This window comes from Terrapene carolina, unplaced genomic scaffold, assembly GCF_002925995.2.
Source record: "Terrapene carolina triunguis isolate 2854851 unplaced genomic scaffold, T_m_triunguis-2.0 Scaffold33723, whole genome shotgun sequence".
In the NCBI taxonomy this organism is placed as follows: Eukaryota; Metazoa; Chordata; order Testudines; family Emydidae; genus Terrapene; species Terrapene triunguis.
The window spans coordinates 7350704-7371209 of NW_020698074.1; the positions used below are offsets into that span (position 1 = coordinate 7350704).

At 39.4% G+C, this 20506-nt stretch overlaps 1 protein-coding gene across 1 annotated transcript in view; it reads left to right on the plus strand.

Moving 5' to 3' along the window:
• Positions 1-19756, plus strand: part of LOC113409521 (mammalian ependymin-related protein 1-like) — a 46329-nt gene extending 26573 nt beyond the window's left edge. Inside the window, 2 exon segments of the mRNA XM_026663537.2 lie at positions 12950-13158; positions 18927-19756. Of these exon segments, the coding sequence (XP_026519322.1) occupies positions 12950-13158; positions 18927-19117 (400 nt within the window). The 3' untranslated portion in view covers positions 19118-19756.
• Positions 19757-20506: the final 750 nt, after the last annotated feature.

Sequence of the window (20506 nt, forward strand, 5' to 3'; positions counted from 1 at the left end):
GGGGGTTCCGGCGGCGCTCAGCGGGCTCTGGTGCTCGGCGGGGGGGGCGGCGCTCTGGGGGGGGTTCCGGCGGCACTCGGCGGGGGGGTTCGGGGGGCGGCGCTTTTTTTTCCTGCTTGGGGCAAAAAAGCTAGAGCCGGCCCTGCATGCACAAACACGGTTTGGATCTTGACTCTCTCTATAAAGACTAATTTTGCAATATGTATTTTATTAATTAATGTTTACTCATATATTTGTTTCGATACTCTTTATTTGTTTATCTACAGATTTGTTTTTGTTTGTTACACTGTATTTAACTATAGTGATTTGTAATATATAACACTCAAGGATGTGAAACCTATGACTGCAAGCACAAAGTGTGACAGCATATAGGTTTCTGAAATGAAACAAAACGGCAAACTTGGAAGCACCACTTAGATACAAATCATGCATTAGGTGATAAAATTATATTATACAGTACTTATATATATCCCACTGTTGTTAGAAGTGGTGACCTCCTTCTCCATTTCTATGAATACTAGTATGGATTTAAAGCACTGTTTGTTTGAATTTACTTTAAGTGCCTATTTGTGTTTTGGCTGAAATAAAAAAAAATCCTTCAAAACTATGTAAAGTTTGGATTATGACATTGCAGAATATATGTTGTAATTGAGATGCTTATATGCCATAGCAATAGGCACTATAAATGTAAAAAATGTTTTGGGGATTTAAAAAAAAAAACAGCTGATCTGATTTTAAATTTGTAGTCTTTTGCTCTGGGTCAAATTAGGCCAGCTCGCCCATGCTTAATTACCCATTCGTTTTAATTACTAACTACTTTTAACATCAACCTGGTCTTCATATTAATTCCCCCAAAACTTATTCAAGTTTAATTTTGGCTTTCCATGGGAAGTGCAATATAAACAGAGCTCTCTCTCTGTCTTTATGTTCAGAAATATTATTAGAATTTTTGTTTAAAAATAGCAGATCATCATTACCATATTTATATGATGTCTATTAGAATAGAGTATTAATAAACACAGAATATAAAGAACATATGTGTAAATCTATGTCAGCCAGGACTCTATCTACTGAAACAGCAAACAGCATAGCAAACAACAAACATTCATATGTAGCTACATTAGCCATAATTACACCTCTACCCCGATATAACGCAACCCGATATAACACGAATTCAGATATAACGTGGCAAAGCAGTGCTCCGGGGGGGGCGGGGCTGCGCACTCCGGCGGATCAAAGCAAGTTCGATATAACACGGTTTCACCTATAACGCGGTAAGATTTTTTGGCTCCCGAGGACAGCGTTATATCGGGGTAGAGGTGTACCTTTAAAATATCAATATATGCACATCAGTATAATTGTAAGATATATGTTATCACTATAATTCATTCCATTATAATGAGTGGGGGATAGGCAGTACATCAATGTAACTAAAAACAAAATTTGATCCAGTTTACACATAGGTGTCCATCTGTTTCTGTTTACCAGGTTAATAAATATACAGTTTGCTGAATCTAAAACTCTGATGAAGCAGCCAGTAGTATCTTACAATAGTAGCATAGAATCCTGAAGTTTACTTTGCATAGGTGCACCGCTGTTCCCACATGGAGTCCCATTGACTTTAGTGGGGTTCTCTATGCACACAGACCTACACAGGTGCAGCCGTCCACTCATGCATAATGAATTGCAGGTGTAACTCTCACCTGAAGTATGACAGCCATAACAAGCTCTTGGAGCTTAGGGCAACAGTTTCCTATCTGTGCCCCTCCAGCAGCACAAAGAAGGTCTTAGCTAGCTACCTAGGAATTTTCCCAGCATAGGGGAAATCTCCATATGATGCAGAGTCATTTAATGTAGAGGACAATCTGGCCTTCTGTTTTTAGATCCTGCTCTTTGCCTCTGCCATATTCACACACAAACACTTCCTGCCAGAAGAGATGAGCCACAGCAGGATCTTCACCCCTCATATGCAATGAATTCCCCTCAGATCCTTGCTCTTTGATTCACTAACTCCTTATAAGCCCATCTCTGAGAAACTCTCAGTAGCCCCTATCACTCCCTGAAGAACTTCTACTACCTCACTCCTCTTCAGGGTCAACCTCGAGTCGTACAGAAAATATGGGGTTTATCTAGACCATGGCATCTTTAAGAGATGGATTTATAATAAAATGCTACAAGGAGTAAAAAAGTCTCTTACTCTCCTAAATCTCATATATCTAAGACATTGGTTTTCAACCTTTTTTCATTTGAGGACCCTTAAAAAGTTTTGAATGGAGGTGCGGACCCCTTTGGAAATCTTAGACATAGTCTGCGGACCCTCTGAGGTCCACAGACCACAGGTTAAAAACCACTGCCCTAAGAAGTTATCCAGCTAACTTTAAAGATTGAGGATAAAAAGGGGCAAGGGTGTCCCCAAAACCAGCACAGTTCTTTTATGACAGGGAATGTGCACCAGATAATTCAGGTGGCTATAATCAAGGATGTAAAGATATATTCTATTAGTTATTATTTTGCCTAAAATAAATTCTAGAACATTAAAACCAGAAAATTCAAAGTTACCTTAAATTTGTGAAAAATAAACTTTTGGAAATTAAGATTTTATAAACAACGTTCTCTCTGCCCCCATTCCATACTCCAGCATGCACCCATGTAATCTGCATTATCCACTTAATGGACATTGGCATATGTGCTAAGTATTTCAAATGCCTTTTTTAGATTTTTTTCAACTACTCTTTGTTCTCCACATGTAACAGATAATAAGGACCTGATTTAAAAGTCTCTTGAATTCAAGTGACTTCATTCCACTGACTTCATTGGACTTTAGATCAGGCCCTAAATTTGTTTTGGAAAATGAGTTACAGTTCATTGTAGTCTATGCTGGTATTTGTACAGTAGCTGGCGTGATAGTGGTTATCTGGTTGTATTGGGATGGCTGGGTCTCATGCTCACACTGTGATGGAAAATGAGATAAGTATATTGGTGTATGTATTTTGCATAGAGAGGGTGCTGGAACGGGATCTGTAAATAGTAGCAGGTGTTTGGTGACCTGATGTAGATGATGAGATGTGAAAAGGCTCTTGATAGCCATTGTGGGAGGTTGGAGGGACAGATCTCAACTGTACTGGTGAATAAGTGGTTAATGCTGATGTAGCTCTTTCTGAAAGAGTCACCTACCCAATCACAGATGCAAGCAAGAGTATAGCCTTTGAGAAAAGAATCCCAAAGGGTTGGATATACAGCCTCAAGAATGTGTGTGTAAAGAGGTAGAAGTGTGCCAGAAATGCCTAAGCTTTGGAAGTCCTGAAAATGTAAGCCAGAGACATAAGACCCCGTCAGTAGGAAGGTTGATCTTCTGGTATATTAGGATAATAATTTAAGCAAACAATAGACAAGCAAGCAGCCCCTTGATCAAGATTTTCAAATTTAAGTAATGATTTTGGATGATTTTCGTCTTAATTTTTGGGTGTTCAACTTGAGACAACTTAAACAGACTTGATTCTCAGAAAATGCTGTGCATCCATGCTCATTTTCAGAAAATGCTGAATACTCATTTTCTGAAAATCAGGCACCCCAAAAATGAGGTAGTCAAAATCACTAGTCACTTTTGAAAATCTTGGCCTTTACTTCTTATTAAATGTGCCTGAAATTGGAAATACAAGAAAATTACAATATGCACACTTTGGATGATTATTAATAATAATTATAATTTGTCCACTTCAAAAGATAAGTTACTTTGGTAAGAATATTTGTTTTGATGGTGGAGGAAATGTTTCTTAGAAGGAAAAAGTAAATCACTATTGCACATATAAGAAAAGTTCTCAGTTCTTGTTGATGAAAAAAGTTCGAAGTGAACTGTAGCTCTTTTTTCCAGCTGATACCTGCCACAGACACTTTCATTTCAGGAAAGTTAGACAGTCTTACCTGTTTGCCAGAGACTTTGGTTTTGTATTCATGTCAGATGCCAAATGGTAAACCTATTTCTGTCATGTTTTAATCAGCATGGGGTAGTCTAAACATATTCAATAGGTCTACTGACCTTTTCCTGAGCAATGGAAAACTTTCAGCAGTGCCAGTGCTGTATTTTTATACCACTATTATTTACAGGTCTTGTCTTCCTTGCTACTATTTCTTAGAACTGTCCTTGAATAAAAAATAAATGTGTCAGTCAGGCTTTTAGTCACACCTGTTTTTTAATACAATTAAAATGGACATAACTTTCTTAAAATAGAAATGTGTGTTTAGACAATTTGTTTTATCTGAAAGTCATGTCTCTAGGAACAGTTGTTTAACAATGATGGTCAATTTCTGCAGTTACAAGAGAACAATTTCAAGCTGCTTGTTCAGCGTGTCCAATTCAACAAAAACTACGGGAATTTCTGACAAAGAGATGGCCCAGTAACCCTAAAAACCTTGACCCAGTTTTGCTGCCTTATTTTAGAGTTCGGGATGAACTTTCTTTGCTCGATGGCTGTGTGCTACGAGGTACACACCAGCTACTTGTGCCAGAAGAATTACAGTCAAAACTCATACACCTGGCACACGATACTCATCAAGGAATTGTCAGAACCAAACAACGACTACGGGATCTGTATTGGTGGCCAGGGATGGACTCTCAAACTGAAGCACTCATAAAATCCTGTGTCACTTGCCAAATGCATGATAAGACAGCAGTGACATGTACCCTCCATTACAGCCTGTTCCTCTTCCTGAATCTGCATGGGAAAAAGTGGCGATTGACATTGTAGGACCCTTTGATACTGCTCCAATTGACTGTCGTTATGCCATCACTTTAATAAACTATTTCAGCAAATGGCCTGAGGTAGCATTTACATCGCAAATTTCTTCTGCTACAGTAATTAAGTTTCTCTCTTCAGTTTTTAGCCGGGAAGGTAACCCCAAAGAACTGGTTTCAGATAATGGTAGTCAATTTACTTCCCTGGAGTTTGAAACTTTTCTAGCAGAGAGGAACATTTTTACACAGGAGGTCATCCCTATATTACCCTCAAGCCAATGGAGAAATCGAACGGTTTAACAGAAGTTTGAAAGAGAGTTTGCAAACAGCTAAACTGGAAGGGCGATTGTGGATACCCTTTACTACTGATTTCTTGCAAGCATACCGGGCTACACGACATGCCACAACGCAAAGATCACCCGCAGAGTTACTGCATGGGAAACAGCTGAATACTAAACTGAACATTACTGGATTGTTAAAGGCACGACTGATGCCCCAAACAAGGATGATGTGAGAAAGACAGTTGAACAGAACCAAGCAAAGTCTAAGGCTTTCACAGACAAACGGCGGGGTGCTAAGGAACCAAAGTTTGAGTGTGGTTCCTTTGTTAGAATACGAAAACCTGGAATCTTACGCAAAGGGGACCATAAATTCAGAGCTCCTCTTAAAATCATAGAGAAGAAGGGCCCTTACACCTATCAACCTTCTGATGGGCGGATATGGAATGCTTCTTATCTTGCACCTGCCTATGCACCAAGAGGAGATTATGCCAACACCCAGTCTGCACTGGATGACTTCACAGTAGAACCAACACAACAAGACATTGCACTGGAACTGGGGCTTGAGAGACGGCCTGTCAGACTCAGATGACCACCTGCCTGGACTAAAGACTATGTTATGTAGTATCTACAGTGTTTTCAGTGTAATATTCCTGCCAACAGTATAGTGTCTTGTTTCATATTTGTTTCTGGGGTTAGAACAACAATGTTTATTTTAATTTGGAAAGTTTCTTAAGAGAGGAGGGAATGTGGTGTTTAGATGCTGCATGTGATTATTAGAACTGGGAGCACTAGCTGTTGGGAGTCTGAAAGGACAGGAAACAGGAAGGACGGGGGAGGAGTGAGGAGGCTGAGTGAGAGTTACAGAGTGTGCAGTTACAGCTTGGTAAAGAGATTTCCACTGTAAATAAAGTTCTGTTCAAGTTTGTTAATACCTTGCCTGGGTGATACAACAGGTAGGTGGTCTCATTCTTCCCAAGGTGACATTTGGCGGGGTTCACTGTCAGGCCGGCCTCCTGGAGAGACTGCAGGACCGATGTCATATTTCTCCTAGGGAGGAAGATGCCGGCGTCCCTCACAATCCTGGGGTCCGTAGGTGGTTCCATCTTTTAGGGACATTGGGCTCTTGGTTGCAGCCAACCCCGAAGGGGGTGTCATTATGAGGGATTTGCTGGCTAGATAGATCTCCATGAGCTGGATGGCATCCGTCATGGTGTCAGTGCGACACCCACTCTCTTCCCCCAGGGGGCAGACAAACTGCTCAAGCAGGACCTGCTTAGCAACCTGCGTCCCCATCTTTGCTTCTGGTTTGAGCCATCTCCAGAATGAGTCATGCAGCTTCTGGGCGACCAGGTGGGGTTGGGCCCCCTAGTGGGTACCGCTCCCCCCGGAAGTGTTGCAGGAAGGTTTCCTCCGAGATATCTAGGGTGTTGAGGATCGCTGCCTTAACTTGGGCGGCAGTAGGGTCTAAAGCACAGTATGCGGTCTGTACTACCCCGGTTAAGTACGGAGCAGCACTGCAGCCCATTGGTCTCTGGGCCACCGGGCTACTGTGGCCACTCGCTCGAAAGTCTCTAAGAAAGCCTCAGGATCTTCATCAGGCCCTATTTTGGCAAGCCCGATAGGGGCGGGGTTAGGCAGCTCTGTTGGAGCACCAGGTCGCAAAATGGATGCCACCTGTTGGACCAGCTGCTGTTGTTGGGCTGCCAATTCACAAACTAGCTGCTGCTGCTGCATGACCATCTGCTGCCGGAGTTGTTGTTTCTGTTGATGGTGGGTGTTTTGCTCTGTCATCCATTTCAGCAGCTGCTCCATCTCCATTCAAGTGTTTGTCCTCGGGACTTTCTCTCTCTCTCTCTCTCCCCCTCTTTCTTTCTCTTTTTTTTTTAAATTCCCTTCAGCAGGGACTAGGGCGATGTCCCCACTCTCCACCATTTGTGATAGGCCCTTCAGTGGCCAGGCAGCCTAGTGGCTAGATCATTCGTTAGTGGGGATGAAGGGGGACCTGAGCTGCTCTCCTCCCTCAGGTCCTGGCCCAGAGTCCTGTGTTGCTAACCCCTAAGCAGGGGAGATAGACCTTCCTCCCAGCCGTGAGGAGGGCTTCGGGGCCTGTTTTCCTGGGCTGCTCCCTATTCAAGTCCTTTTAGTTTAGGGTGTGGCCCTGCTAGTCCAGTTTTCCCGTAGTTGGGGCTTGTCTGCAGGTTCCCCTTAGCAGGGGAAGACTTACTTGCCTCCAGTGGCTGCACTGGCAGGCAGGTTGCTGACCTGTGCCTTCAGGCAGGCATACAGAGAGCTCCTGCCTCTTTGCCAGTCAGCCCCTGACTGAGCCAAGCTCCCTCCTTTTCTCCCCCCTCCAGGCCTGGCATTGGCTGCAGGTATAATGGGGTGGGGCTAGCTGAACCCACAGGTGTTCTTTAACCCCTGCTATGCCCAGCTGCAGTCTCTCTGCTTCTTCACACCCAGTCTTTTCAGACTCTCAACAGAAGACTTTTTCCTGACTTTCTGAACCCCCTCTAGTTCTGCAATATCCTTTTATTATTTCTATTTGTATACTGTATGCCCTAGGAGCCCCAACTGTGCAAGCTGCTGTACAAACTCAAAGATGGGGTGGCCAGTACTGTACACAGTATTGCAGATGAGGCCACACCATTGATTTATATGAAGGTATTATAATATTTTTGTTACTATTTTCCATCTCATTTCTTATGAGTAACTCCATTGTCTTTAAGGGGACTATTAAAGGCCCCAGTTCAGGAAAACATCCCTATTTAGGAAAGCACTTAAAGATTTGCTCAAATCCATCCCTATTTAGGACAGAACATAATCACATGCCTAAGTCCCATTGAAACACAAGACAGTGGGCTCTAAGCTTGTGTTTAAAGTTCAGAATGTGCTTTAAGTGCTATCCTAAATAGTAATCAATTTAAGCATGTTTTAAGTGTTTTCCTGAATCACATCTTAAATTAGAATGGATTATTAAAGTTTGCTAGATTAGGGTACGTCTACACTTACCTCCGGGTCCGACGGCAGGCAATCGGTGTTCTGGGATCGATCCCGGAAGTGCTCACCGTCGACGCCGGTACTCCAGCTCAGCGAGAGGAGTACGCGGCATCAACGGGGGAGCCTGCCTGCAGCGTCTGGACCCGCGGTAAGTTCAGACTAAGGTACTTCGAATTCAGCTACGTTATTAACGTAGCTGAATTTGCGTACCTTAGTCCGAAGTGGGGGGGTAGTGTGGACCAGGCCTTAGGCTCTATATTATGGAACATCAAATGGCCCACAAAAAAACAGCAAAGAAAACAATGTAAATCTTTTCTTACTGAAGAACTCAGTTTCCTGTCATTTTTGGCAAAGTTATTAATCTAATTTATGTTAAAATCAAAAGAATAAAAGGCAGTATAACTTTTTATGAGTTTTGTAAGTAAAATCACAGAAATATGTAATCCCCTTAGTTGATTTAACTTTGACTTTTCAGGTTTAGATTCTTTTCTTATATTTAAAATTTTCTTTTTACCTGAACTTCATCACTAACTGGAATAAAGCTGCCTATTTCTTCCAGTTCAAAACTCCTATTGTCAAAGTTCTGTTTATAACTTGTTAATTAGATACCTGATACAGAAGGCTCATGCTTCTTGGAAAAGAAAATCTAGTAAAATCTGAGAACATTTTTGGTCAGTCTAAAAAATACTGCATTGACACAATATTAGATTACATGTACTGCCACATGTATATGTACAATACCGTATTTGTACAATATATTATAATCCTGCATCTTTGCCAAACATGTGAGATCAAATATAGTAATTACTGTTGTTGAAGTCAGATACACCAGAAGAAAAACACAAGTCTGAAATTACTGAAACATCATGGTAAAGAGGAACGGAGTTCCCAGAAATATACCAAAAAAATGAATGCTTCACAGTTAGGAAATGAGTTGGCCAGAGATATCCAAAAGCAGATGAAGTCTTCTTGACCTGAAGAAAGTATTTATCATCTGTCTGAATGTCTACCCAACAGCTTTTTTTCTCCTCTACAATATTCTTATTTAAAATAAAAATGTTGCAGAGATTAGCTGTTGCTGTCATCATTTAATGAACTAGGCTTGTGAAATACACTGATCTATATTTTGTTTAGACAACTGATTTGTAAAAAGAAGCAATATTTCTATGAAAGTTGTGGTATGCATTATCAAACAGGGCATTAGAAAGCCAAAGAATTAAGGATTTAGAGCTACCTGTAGGTTTTGGTATATTCATCAGCATAGAAGCATTTGGTTTTTAAAAAGTGAAATTTCTATCACTAGACAAATCAAAACAATAACATCAAGGCAGAGGTAGATTATCCACACTTCCAGTTATCTCAGTGGAGGTGAAAAAAATTAACTTTGAATTCATTTGCAACAATTTAAAATGACGTTGTTCACATCTGAACAACACATCAGCAATAATAATAATACATAACATTCTGCCTTTCACCTTCCAAATGCTTTGTAAACGTTATTAGCTAATATAAGGCCTGATTGAAGTGAGAGGGGGTTTTATGTTCACGAAAGGAGAAGTAAACACTACATACATGCCATAATCTACTGGATTTTATTAATTTTAAGTCATATAAAAAGGGACCGTAAAGGCTGTTAACAGAGTCCCTTTAAGTACATAGCATAAAGTAGGGGAGAGGAAGGGAAGTCTAAACCAGAAAGATAGTAACTGGACCAAGTAGCTCCTTATAAATTATATTTGAAGGTGAGGTATAAAGGATTTTGAGGGTTGTCTTAAGAAACTGTTTAAGAAATGAAATTATTAACAGAATAATAGTAATTGTAGATAAAGATTCCAACTACATTTACTTTTTAAAAATCAAAATATTTGAAAAATCAGTTTTTATTTATCTGCAAAGACCTACTTTCAGGAATCCATGCTTCCCCTTAAAAAGCCGGTGACATCTCAAGCACCTAAAACAACTACAGGGAGTACCTTTAGGACTTGGCAGGTAAATAAAGGAGGAAATCGTTTTCAAATATTTTGTTTTAAAATATCCCAGGTTGTCATTTTTAAATCTATGCACATTTTGTTATTAATGTTGACTGGTAAACGGTTCTTTTTGTAAAATAACAACTTAGCAGTTCACCTTCAATAATGTGTAATGAAATACAAGTCCTGCAAAACTGCAAAGTACCTTATATTCATTGTGTGGAGGCATATCGACATACACAGAAGCAATCCTCACTGTAAAAATTAGGATAAAAGGTATGTCTGATTTTTTTGTAAGAGCTAAGGAGAGTATATATATTTACAGTATAAACTTGTTCACTTGCTTCATTATCAAAAATTATCACTCACACCTCTGCAAGTAACCCCAATGACTTCACTGTGAGCATAGCAGTCTATTCTGTTCTATTTAGAGTCTTATTCTGTGCTCATCACTTTAGTATCAGAGTGCCCTCCAGTTGTGTATTAAGTGACATTACTAACATCTGTCATGAGTTTTTCTCATCCTCTCTCCAGGGTGAGAAGTGTGTGCAGTGGAGTATCTTGTGGTGTTAGGGTTTTTTATTTTGTTTTTTTAATATACACGTTGCTAGGTATTTATGTTTGAGAAAGCAAAGTCAACAAAATGTATCCACAGGGTTTGGCTCCAATCCTGCACATAGCTATACGCACACTTAACTTCAAACATGCAGGTAGTCCCACTGAAGTTAGATTGACTACTCATGTGCTTAAGGTTGAGTACATCATAAGCATGTGGAGGATTGAAGCCTAAGGTACTCTTTGCTTGAGTAAGGGTGGCAGAATATATCTCTTATGTATCAATAATATATAATTTGATTTTACAAAATACAGAGTAAAACATATTCCCTTCCCCCAAATACCTTATAATATATGAGAGACAAGACGGAGAAGGCAAGACACTGGATAACAGTTCAGGGAAAGGAAGGTGTGAAGAGATTATTGTTAGGGGAAATAAAGTAGGAAGAATTTCCACAGAAAATTGGTTTTGAGGAGGGATTTGAAGGAAGAAATAGAAGTGAAATCCTTTAGAACCAGACAGAATATAATGTGTATGTCACATCATTTTAAAAGATAAATCAGCATTTTTATCTTTGGTTAATTTGCAAATTTTCCAGATGATAATTCAAGGTCAAAAATTATTGCTATGCCATGAGACTCAGCTGCATGTGTGCAGCTCACTTTCCCAAAGGCATTCTCTCTCTCTGAATCTCAAGAAACCACTGCTGAACTTGTGCAAACAGGGGAGGAAGCTGAGCTGGAGTTAAATCCTTAAAACCTGATCCTGCAAACACTTAAGCATATGCATAATTGTACTCACATGAGTAGCTCCACTGAATTCAGTGGAACAGAAGTTACGCACATGCTTAAGTGTTCACAAATTCAGCATTTTACTGACCAGATACTAGGCAGTTCTCCTGACCCTTGTCACAATGGTGTGAACTTTTCTTTCAACAAAGAGAATGTAAATTGACTTTAGGCCAGTAATGATTCCGTGGCAATTTTCGCAAGAATCAGAGTGTCTTAATCCACTTCCAGGTGGTCTAATTACATTTTACTTACCTACATTTTCCCCTGTATTCAGATACACTAGTCTTCACTTTCTCTCTTGAGCTGCTATGGGTGTTGCTAAATGGCTTTTAATCACTGTTAAATGTTTTAACTTTTAAATAACTTCACCTGAGCAGTGGGTGAAGTGATTCCTACCTATGTATATTTTATATGGTGAATTAGTAAAATTTTGAATTGCATTGACTTCTACCTGGTCTTACGTAATATTACATAAAAAATTACATTAAAAGAATGTTCAGGTTGAAAAGTCAAGCATTCAAAAGTTAGGAAATGCCAGAATTAAGCTTCCCCATATGTATTATGATACAGTCTTTATTACATAATCACATCCTATTTTTTCCACAGGACCCCTACATCATTCAGTGCAGGGGCTAGATGGTGCTCTGAGAACGAATCAAGGTTGTATAGTGAGTAAGGCTGTTGTTTGTAGGAGCCGTGCCTCATTTGTTACAAGTGTTGTGAACGAGGCAGGTGATTCCAGGAAGAGAAGAAATGGTTTTCTGGTTAAGGAAGTTGAATGCCACCCTGGAGAATTGGATTCTATCTTTTCTTGTACTTCAGAGTTGTGAGCTGGCTTAATTATTTAAGCCAAATACTTACATTAAAATGTTCACAGATGGCCATTAACTTTGTGCTCAATTTCTACACTTGACACCAGATTTGCAGAAGTGCTGAGTGCTTACAACTGCAACTAGACTGAAAAATCTGACTGGAGCTGTGCTTTGAATATGTAATATGCTGTACATGTGCTAAGTACTCTGGAAAACTGGGCCCTAGGTGTCTCAAATTGGGCACCCAAAATTAGAGGATGTTTTGAAATTTTTGGCTTTAATTGCCTTGAGCCTCAGTTCCCTTGTGTGTCAGTTCATGTGGTAAGAGCTGTGCAGGGACTGAGTGTATGAAAACTGAAATTTTTCAAAGGCTTATACCTTGTCCAATTTGGACAGACTTTCACAGGGATGCAAATGATATAACCCTGACACAAAGGCTATCCTCCTGCCAAATGTCAAGCCATTGCTCCACAAAACTGGCAGGTGCTAGAGCTTCTAAACTAAAATGTTGTTTAAAAAAATGTAACAAGGGCAAAACATATTTTCCCTTCATCTCATTCTCAGAAATGGCTGAAGAACTTTAGCTGAAACTTTAAAAAAAAAACAACAACCCAAAAACAAAAAAACCCCTCATACTGAGGCTGATACCCATTATGGAAAATTTTAGCCAAAATGGTTAATTTTTGACAAAGTTATAAGTGACTAAAAGCAGGGTATTATAAAGAGAAGTCTCAGGCAATGTTAACTACAGGGAGTTCTACCAGTTGTAAAACCATCATGAACATTAACTGTTTTTTTTTAATATTTCAGATTCTTTGAATATATATTTCTCTATAAAGATGCAGTGATGTTTCAGATTGAACAAGTCACAAAGCTGTGCTCAAAGATTGCTTTGACTGAGCCTTGGGATCCTTATGATATTCCTGACAACTCCACTTATGAAGATCAGTACTACATCGGGGGGCCTGGAGATGAAATTATGGTACAGGAATGGTCTGATAGAAAACCAGCCAGGAAATGTAAGTATTTGGTTTTGTTTTGTTAAAAAATGTCTGCATTTCCTTTACCCAAGATATAATTTTCCAACTGACTGTTAGTATTGGCTTTCATATTACCACAAAATTTGCAGGAAGAAATAACATGTAATAAATATCCAGCACATACTGTATATCATATTAGTGCTGCATTGTATTAAAGAAAATGTCCCCATTATTTAAGAGTTAAATATCTGAAGAGCATATAATGGAGTTGTTTGCATGTCTCAGACAAAGTTTGGTATGAAACCACACCATTTTCCCATTAGAGTCCAGTAATCTGAGCCCAGAATGATTCATAAGAAAATCTATAATATAGAGAGACTCTTTCACAATTTCAGGAGTAACTGCACGTGACCTATGTGGCTTGGAGATTATCCAGTGACTCAAGGACTTCTTGGAGCCAACTAACAGAGGGCACTGGGGCTGCATAGGGTTTTACAGGGCTCCCTTGGGTCAAACATATGAACAATAATCACTGAAGGGTAGCATGTGAGGTCTCTGCTGAGAGCCAGTAGTCCACTGGTAATCCTAATAATTTCAAAATGTATGCATGGATAATATTTGAGGAGTTATGTATCTACACTGGAAATTATGTTCTTAATGTCCTGGTGTTAAGGCAGATCACCAGGAGGTGACATACCTTGGACGGGTTCCTTTCAGGCAGGGAGTAACAGGTGCCTATCTCCCTGTATGGTCATTTGGGAATTGTGTATTGTATGCCTCACAATGTAGACCTATTTGCATATTGAGCCAGTTGTTGATTAAGAGATTGCAAAGTCTACAAAAAAGGAGTATATAAGCATCCTGTTTATGAATAAGGACAATGGATTGTTCTGATATTTCTATGGATGCAAACACCCTGGATCCTTTGCTGAAAAGGCAAATTGACACCATGTTTTGCCTCATGAAAATTGGGTCACAGCCAACCTGGCTGAAAAACATTGGAAGGACTTTGGGTGAGCATTGCTCTACAAGACATGAAAGTATCTAGTTAATTAAGTCAGGTTCTAAAACGCGTTACGATTTTATTTGATATGTGACCATTTGTTTCCAATACTTCTACTTGCTATTACTTGAATTACTGTGCTTTGTTAAATAAACTTATACTTGGTTTCACTATAAACATATCTAAGTGCTGTGTGTTAAGCAGAGCCGTGATCTTAGGTGGAACTGGTAAGCTGGGGTGTACTGTTCCTTTGGAAACAGCGAATCTGTGAATACTACCAAAGTCCAGTGTATCAGAGAGTGGACACTCCAGGGAGAGGTTGAAGAGGTCGTAGGTTAGAGTGTGCCTGTCGCTAACCTGTAAAGAGACAGTGGGGCCTACATAGACCTAGAGGTGGTGCTTGGGTTGCCTCTGACTGATAGAACTGGGGAGCTGTCCCATGGCAGGCATAGACAAAGCTTCTTCGCGCTAAGAGTAGGTAGTAGCAAGATGCCTCACAACCCTGGGTACCCCGGGAAGCATCACACCCAGACCCTAACTATAAAAAAGAGTTCTTAAACCTCCCTGAATTTAAACTGAATTTACAGCATTATCCAGTTGATGCAACACTTATGGTTATGATCAACAAAATATATGGCTGGTTATGAACCTTAATAATCAGCCAAGGGAAAATATTTCTTTAATAAAAAAATTAAAAATAAAACAAAGAAAAAGATTGTTAGAACTCTAACTAGACTGGATGCATCCTCCAACATTCCACAAGAGACACATCACCACCCATGTCAGGAAAATTTTTATTCAGATCCAGTATTGTTGGCAGATTTATGGAACTTAATATCCAGATAGTATCAATTTGCACTCTTGAAGTCATTTGAATATGCCCGGCTATATTGTACACCCACAATTATTTTTGTGTGTTTTATATCATAATATTGAAAGAAAACAATGTCTTGTTCATATCTATCTATCTATCTATCTATCCATCCCTCCCTCACAACTAATTTGGCTTGGATTCTTATGGTAAGGTTATTCTGGTTTCAGTGGAAATACATTGTACTTTAATAGCATTTTATTTTGCATTCATTTTTATATGAAATTCACTAAAACCATCACAAGCAGGTCGGAAAAGGATCCTGTAGACTGTTCATTTATATATGTTCACTAATGTATTATGACTTTCTGAGAAGTGTTTTGAATTATTGCTCATCTTATCAGCCTTTATTTAGATGTTCTGTCTGTATATGACCACTCAAATTGTTTTGTTAATGTGGACTGAATTTTAAAATGATAGAATAAGTGTGCATGACCACTCTTTGGATAAGAGAAGGCAGGGTCCACTAAAGGGCCGGAAATATTTGAAAATATTTGTCACTAATAGGAATTACTGAAATGCGGATGTCACTACATCCAGCACGATGGTGTATATTTTTCATCCCTTAGGGGCTGGAATCAGGGTTTCTGTAATAAGAAATACTAATTAGTAGAAAGATCCCTGGACTTGATAGCATCTAGGCTTTAAAGCTTAAAAAGTATCAAGTGGTTATATTCAGATGTATTCTTCCTCTCCATATCTTAGAATTTAATTTGTAATGTATGTTAACCTCCCTGTGATTGAGCAAGGAGACACATGGGAATTGGTGCACTGGCTAATTTTGAAATTTCTGTGCTGACTCTAGCTTATGCAAGGATACAATGCTGGAATAATATACACATGCAAATTCAAGAAGTATAACATTTTTTAAAAAGCCAAGATAGAATCAACAGCATTAAAGTGCCCTAAATTCTTCACCTTTAGTCTTACTGTTAGAAACTCCGTTTTTTCAAATTATTTGTTAGACAGTAACCAATTTTATATCAACCTTTATAATCCCAAAAGAGCCTTCCACAGAAGAAATCCCTTAATTATTACACCAAAGGAAAGATATCTGCTCTGCCAGTGTCTAATTATGGCATCTTTTAAAATCTGTATAATAAAATACAATACAATTTAGCTTTGAATTGCCTCTTTCATACAAACTATATCCCAAATGCTGTGCAAAAGTAGGCTCTAGTTCAGCCAGGTGTTTGAGCACACCCCTAAAACTATACAGTCACCAAGTTAAAAAGGGGGAAGAGAAAAGTTAAGGAGTGCAGACAAGAGAGAAAATAAATGCTCTGAGGTGAGATTTAAAAAAGGATGGTGAGTCAATGAAGCCCTTCTAGATGGCAGAAGCTGCAGAGAGAGAAATTCTTGCATGAACAGTGGCAAGATTACATGAAGTGAAAAAGGGGAAACTAGTGGTGGAGGACCAGAGAGAGAGAGAGAGGAGGTCGGAGAGTTAGTCTGGACTAAATCCATGATGTATTCTCAATCTCAGGATACAAATTTTGTGTTCTTGACTTGTATCTTGCAGTGGAGAATAGGGTCCAAGGAATGCAGTTTTGAATAGGACTTCAAATGAATGGAGACCAGGGGAGATGCTTAGGGAGGTGGAAGTTGCACTAATGAAGATATGGATGAAGATTTCCACAATGGGGCCAGGCAAGGGGAAGGCTTATATGAGCAATGCTGTGGAGAGGATGATGGGCAGATTTGCAGACAAAGGGCTGTGGGAGAAGTAAAATTTAGGGATTAGGATGATGTCAAGGGTTTACAGAGAGACGGGAGGAATGAGTCAAGGAAAGAGGTAGAGGAGTTGGAGTTGTGTTTGGGAATGCTCCTTCTTTTCCAGAATGAACACTTCTGTGTCTGAGATACTTAGCTAGAAGAAGATGAAAAGAAGCCATGTATATTTTCATTAAAGATGTGACAAAAGGCAAAATATGTACAGCTGAAGTTCATCAGTTTAAAATTGGCAGTTAGGAATTAAGATAACTATAAAGAATGAAGGTAGAAGGTTGTGGGTCTCCACAGAGGAGGAGTCCTGGTGAAGAGAAGGAATTCCCACCAAAACGGAGAATGAGTGACTTCATAGGTAAGAGGGAATCAGATATCCTACATAGCTCTGGAAACTGAGTATTGCACAGTGTCAAAGGTGGCTCTGAGGCCCAGCAGTATTGAGAAAGAGCCTTCAGTAGCAGAAGGAAGAAATACATTTGGCAATGTGTTAACTACGGGAAAGAGAGAGGTTTCCAAGCTATGGGCAGTGTGAAGACCATCAAGGATACTGACCTCTTAATCTACCTAGGACCAAATGTGGGATGCAGTGTTTGATGTTTATTCGAAATGTGGGACACAAAACATTTTTTATGCAGGAAACACAAAATGCCCCGGAGTTCCTCCCTTTAGTGTAAATAACTCCTTCTAGAACTACAATTTCATGGTTCTTTATTTGTGAGGTAAATAATTTTTGAGAATAAAAAGGAGATTTCAAATTTGTGTGGAAGGTAGGTAAATTTAGGACTAAAATAAGTCATGTCCCTCCAAGTGAGGGACACGTGGGAACTATGAGAGTCTGATGGACAGGTGAGAGAAATCTACTTTTTTGATTACATTGATGAGAAATGGATATTTACAGGTAGTGCTGCAGATTTGCCATGGCACTTTTTGATCAAAAATCATTGGTAAATTTAGTAAAAGTCACAGGTTTAGGAGAAAACAGTGTGTAGAGTCATGGATATGAAAATTCAACTATACCTCTTTAAATACAATATACATAAATGCCTCCTTCTTCACTGCCCTTACCTCAGTGGGGGGCGGGAGGAGGCACTGACCTTACAGCAGTACCCTCTGTCTCAGCACAGCAGCCCTAATCCCAGCTCAGTGTAGAGGGAAGGCCATGGGGCGAGGGGCTGGAGAGCAAGCCTATCCCGCACTCACTTCACAGCAGCAGCTCCTGTTCCACGGGACTGAGCCCGGCTCCCTGCACTGGGCGTTGCCACTTGGCATGTGGGTCACAGTGCAACTCACTCAAATTTGGCCTTGTCGCCAATCCATCATGATGTGAGGGAGCCAGGCCCAGTCTTGCAGGACAGGAGCTGCCACCATGGGATGAGTATGGGGTGGGCTTGTTCTCCAGCCCCATCCACTGGGGCCTCGCCTCTCCACCAGGTTGGCGACCCACCTAGATGCTTCTCATGACCCACTGATGTGTCATAACCCAGGGTTTGGAATATAACTGCTTTATTAAAATGATGGGCACAAAGAAAAGTCTCAGACAAACAGAAAAGTCAAAGCATCCATGACATTTTTACCACCCTGACAAATTTACACCCCTACTTATAGGTCATCACTTGTTTTAGGTGAATATAAAGGCAAAGGAAGCATGATGTCAGAAGGGTCCACAGAGAGAAGAGAGAGAGAGAGAGTTGAGGAAGGGAAAGTAATGGAAGAGAGTAACAGTGGGGGGTTAGGGAGGGAGTATTGCCACAAATTAGGGCAATATTGGATTGAGAGAGGGAAGTCTGCAAACATGATTCTCTAATCAGAACAATTTCCTGGTAATTAGGGATTAACCGCTATTGGATTAACCCAATCCTAAATTGATTGCTGCTGTCCATTAGACTAGTAGATATCAACCCAGCTCATGACTTGCTTAAGATATGTGTACAGTACACAGAGTTTTCAAAAACTGCTCCAGAAATTAATATTCATCTCATGACTAAACATTTTATCTTGAAACAGCATGACAAACATTTTTCTTTTAATTTCTCCATTAAGGCTGGGATTTTCCAAGTTCTAGGTGCCCAAAATCCCCTGGGGCTCTTTTGAAAGTTGTCACTGAAGTCAGGAAAATATATCAATGTTCTCTTGTCTCTTTAATAACAATTTTAAAACAATTCATGCTTGTCCCATAAATTAGTCACACTTTGTGCTTCATTATAGTTGAGTCCTGGGTTGGCGTTTACACAGTCAAGGATTGTTACCCAGTGCAGGAAACCTACACCAAGAACTACAGCGTGACAACCTCCACCCGCTTTTTTGATCTACAGCTGGGTATCACTGACCCCTCTGTGTTTACCCCACCCAGCACCTGTCAGGAAGCCCAGCCAATAAAGATGAAAGATGAATGCTGATTATGGACAATGGATTGCCACGTGCAAATAAATAATGACATGGAGGATAATTATTAATAATCAGCAACTGACATATAACCTGATTTTCAATCTGAGTTTTGTCTTTTTGGAATTGTGACTTTTCATTTGAAAGGGAACACAATATTTAATTGAACAGGAAGGTAAGATGTGTAACAAAAAGGATATCTTTATTTCAGTGTTTCACTAAATTAAACTCTGTTCAACCATGCACTTGGTGTGTTTGTTACTGATGAAGTAATGTTTATAGGCACTATTTTAGCTGTGAATATTTTTTGAAAGTTTCATTATTTAATATTTCAAAATGTCAACACGAATGTATATTGTGTTCCTATTAACATAAAAGAAAAGTTGGATATCGTTTATTACTTCTGGAGGGATTTATGGGATTGATAAAATATATTCTGTGTAACAGCTCAACTGTAACTATAAAATGGCATAGCTTAAGCAGACTATGTCAGAGTGATTAAATGCATTCTCTTGGGTTTTTTTATCCTTGCTCTTCAAAAAGCTTTCAGTCAAGTGTATGGGGGTTTGAGGTTGTTGGGATTTTTGCAAAGAAACCAGAGTAACTATTCATATAATACTATGTGACTGATGTAATACTTTAATGGGGGGGGGGGGGAATAAGAAATTAAGCCAAAGTTTTCTTGCATTTGCTAATCCTTCCCTGAAGCCTTTCTACAGAGTCTGATTAGACATATTTCTGTTTTATTCATTTCTAATTCATGCTTTGTCAAGGCATTTTTGCTTTTAATCTATGCAAGGAAATTAATAGATACTGCATGCTGAATTGCTATAATTGTCTTATTTTCAGAAGTCTTTCTTTTTTCAGAGAGTATGAAAGGCCTTTACAATTTCAGGTAGAAGTAAAAAGCACCTGCTCCTGTCACCTAACTAGTCAAAAATAGATTAATGCACATACGGCTCCTCACATTGCAATTCAAATGAAAGACCTAAATGTGTGACAAAAGGGAAAATGGCCTTTTGCATGGTATGATTACAATGCACTATGATCCAAACACGAATGACAATCCTGCTTTTGTTTGCACCCATTCCTTTGATCACTGAACATGTTCATTGTTAAATCAGCATTCCAAAACATTATCATTCACATGCAGCTATTTGCTGGTGGAAGGAATAAGAGCTTAGTTATAAATAAATAAACAAAAACCAAAAAGCCCCAGGTAATGTACATTTTTAGCAGTATAAGCAGTACAGGACATTCAAGTGATATGGACTATATAACTGTCCCATCTTAGTGTTTCTGAAATTATAGTAAATGCTTTCATCTTCCATAAGTCTAGGATTTTATTTCAATTGTTACTTGATAATATATGTAGGCCCAGATTCTGATCCCCTGACTTATGT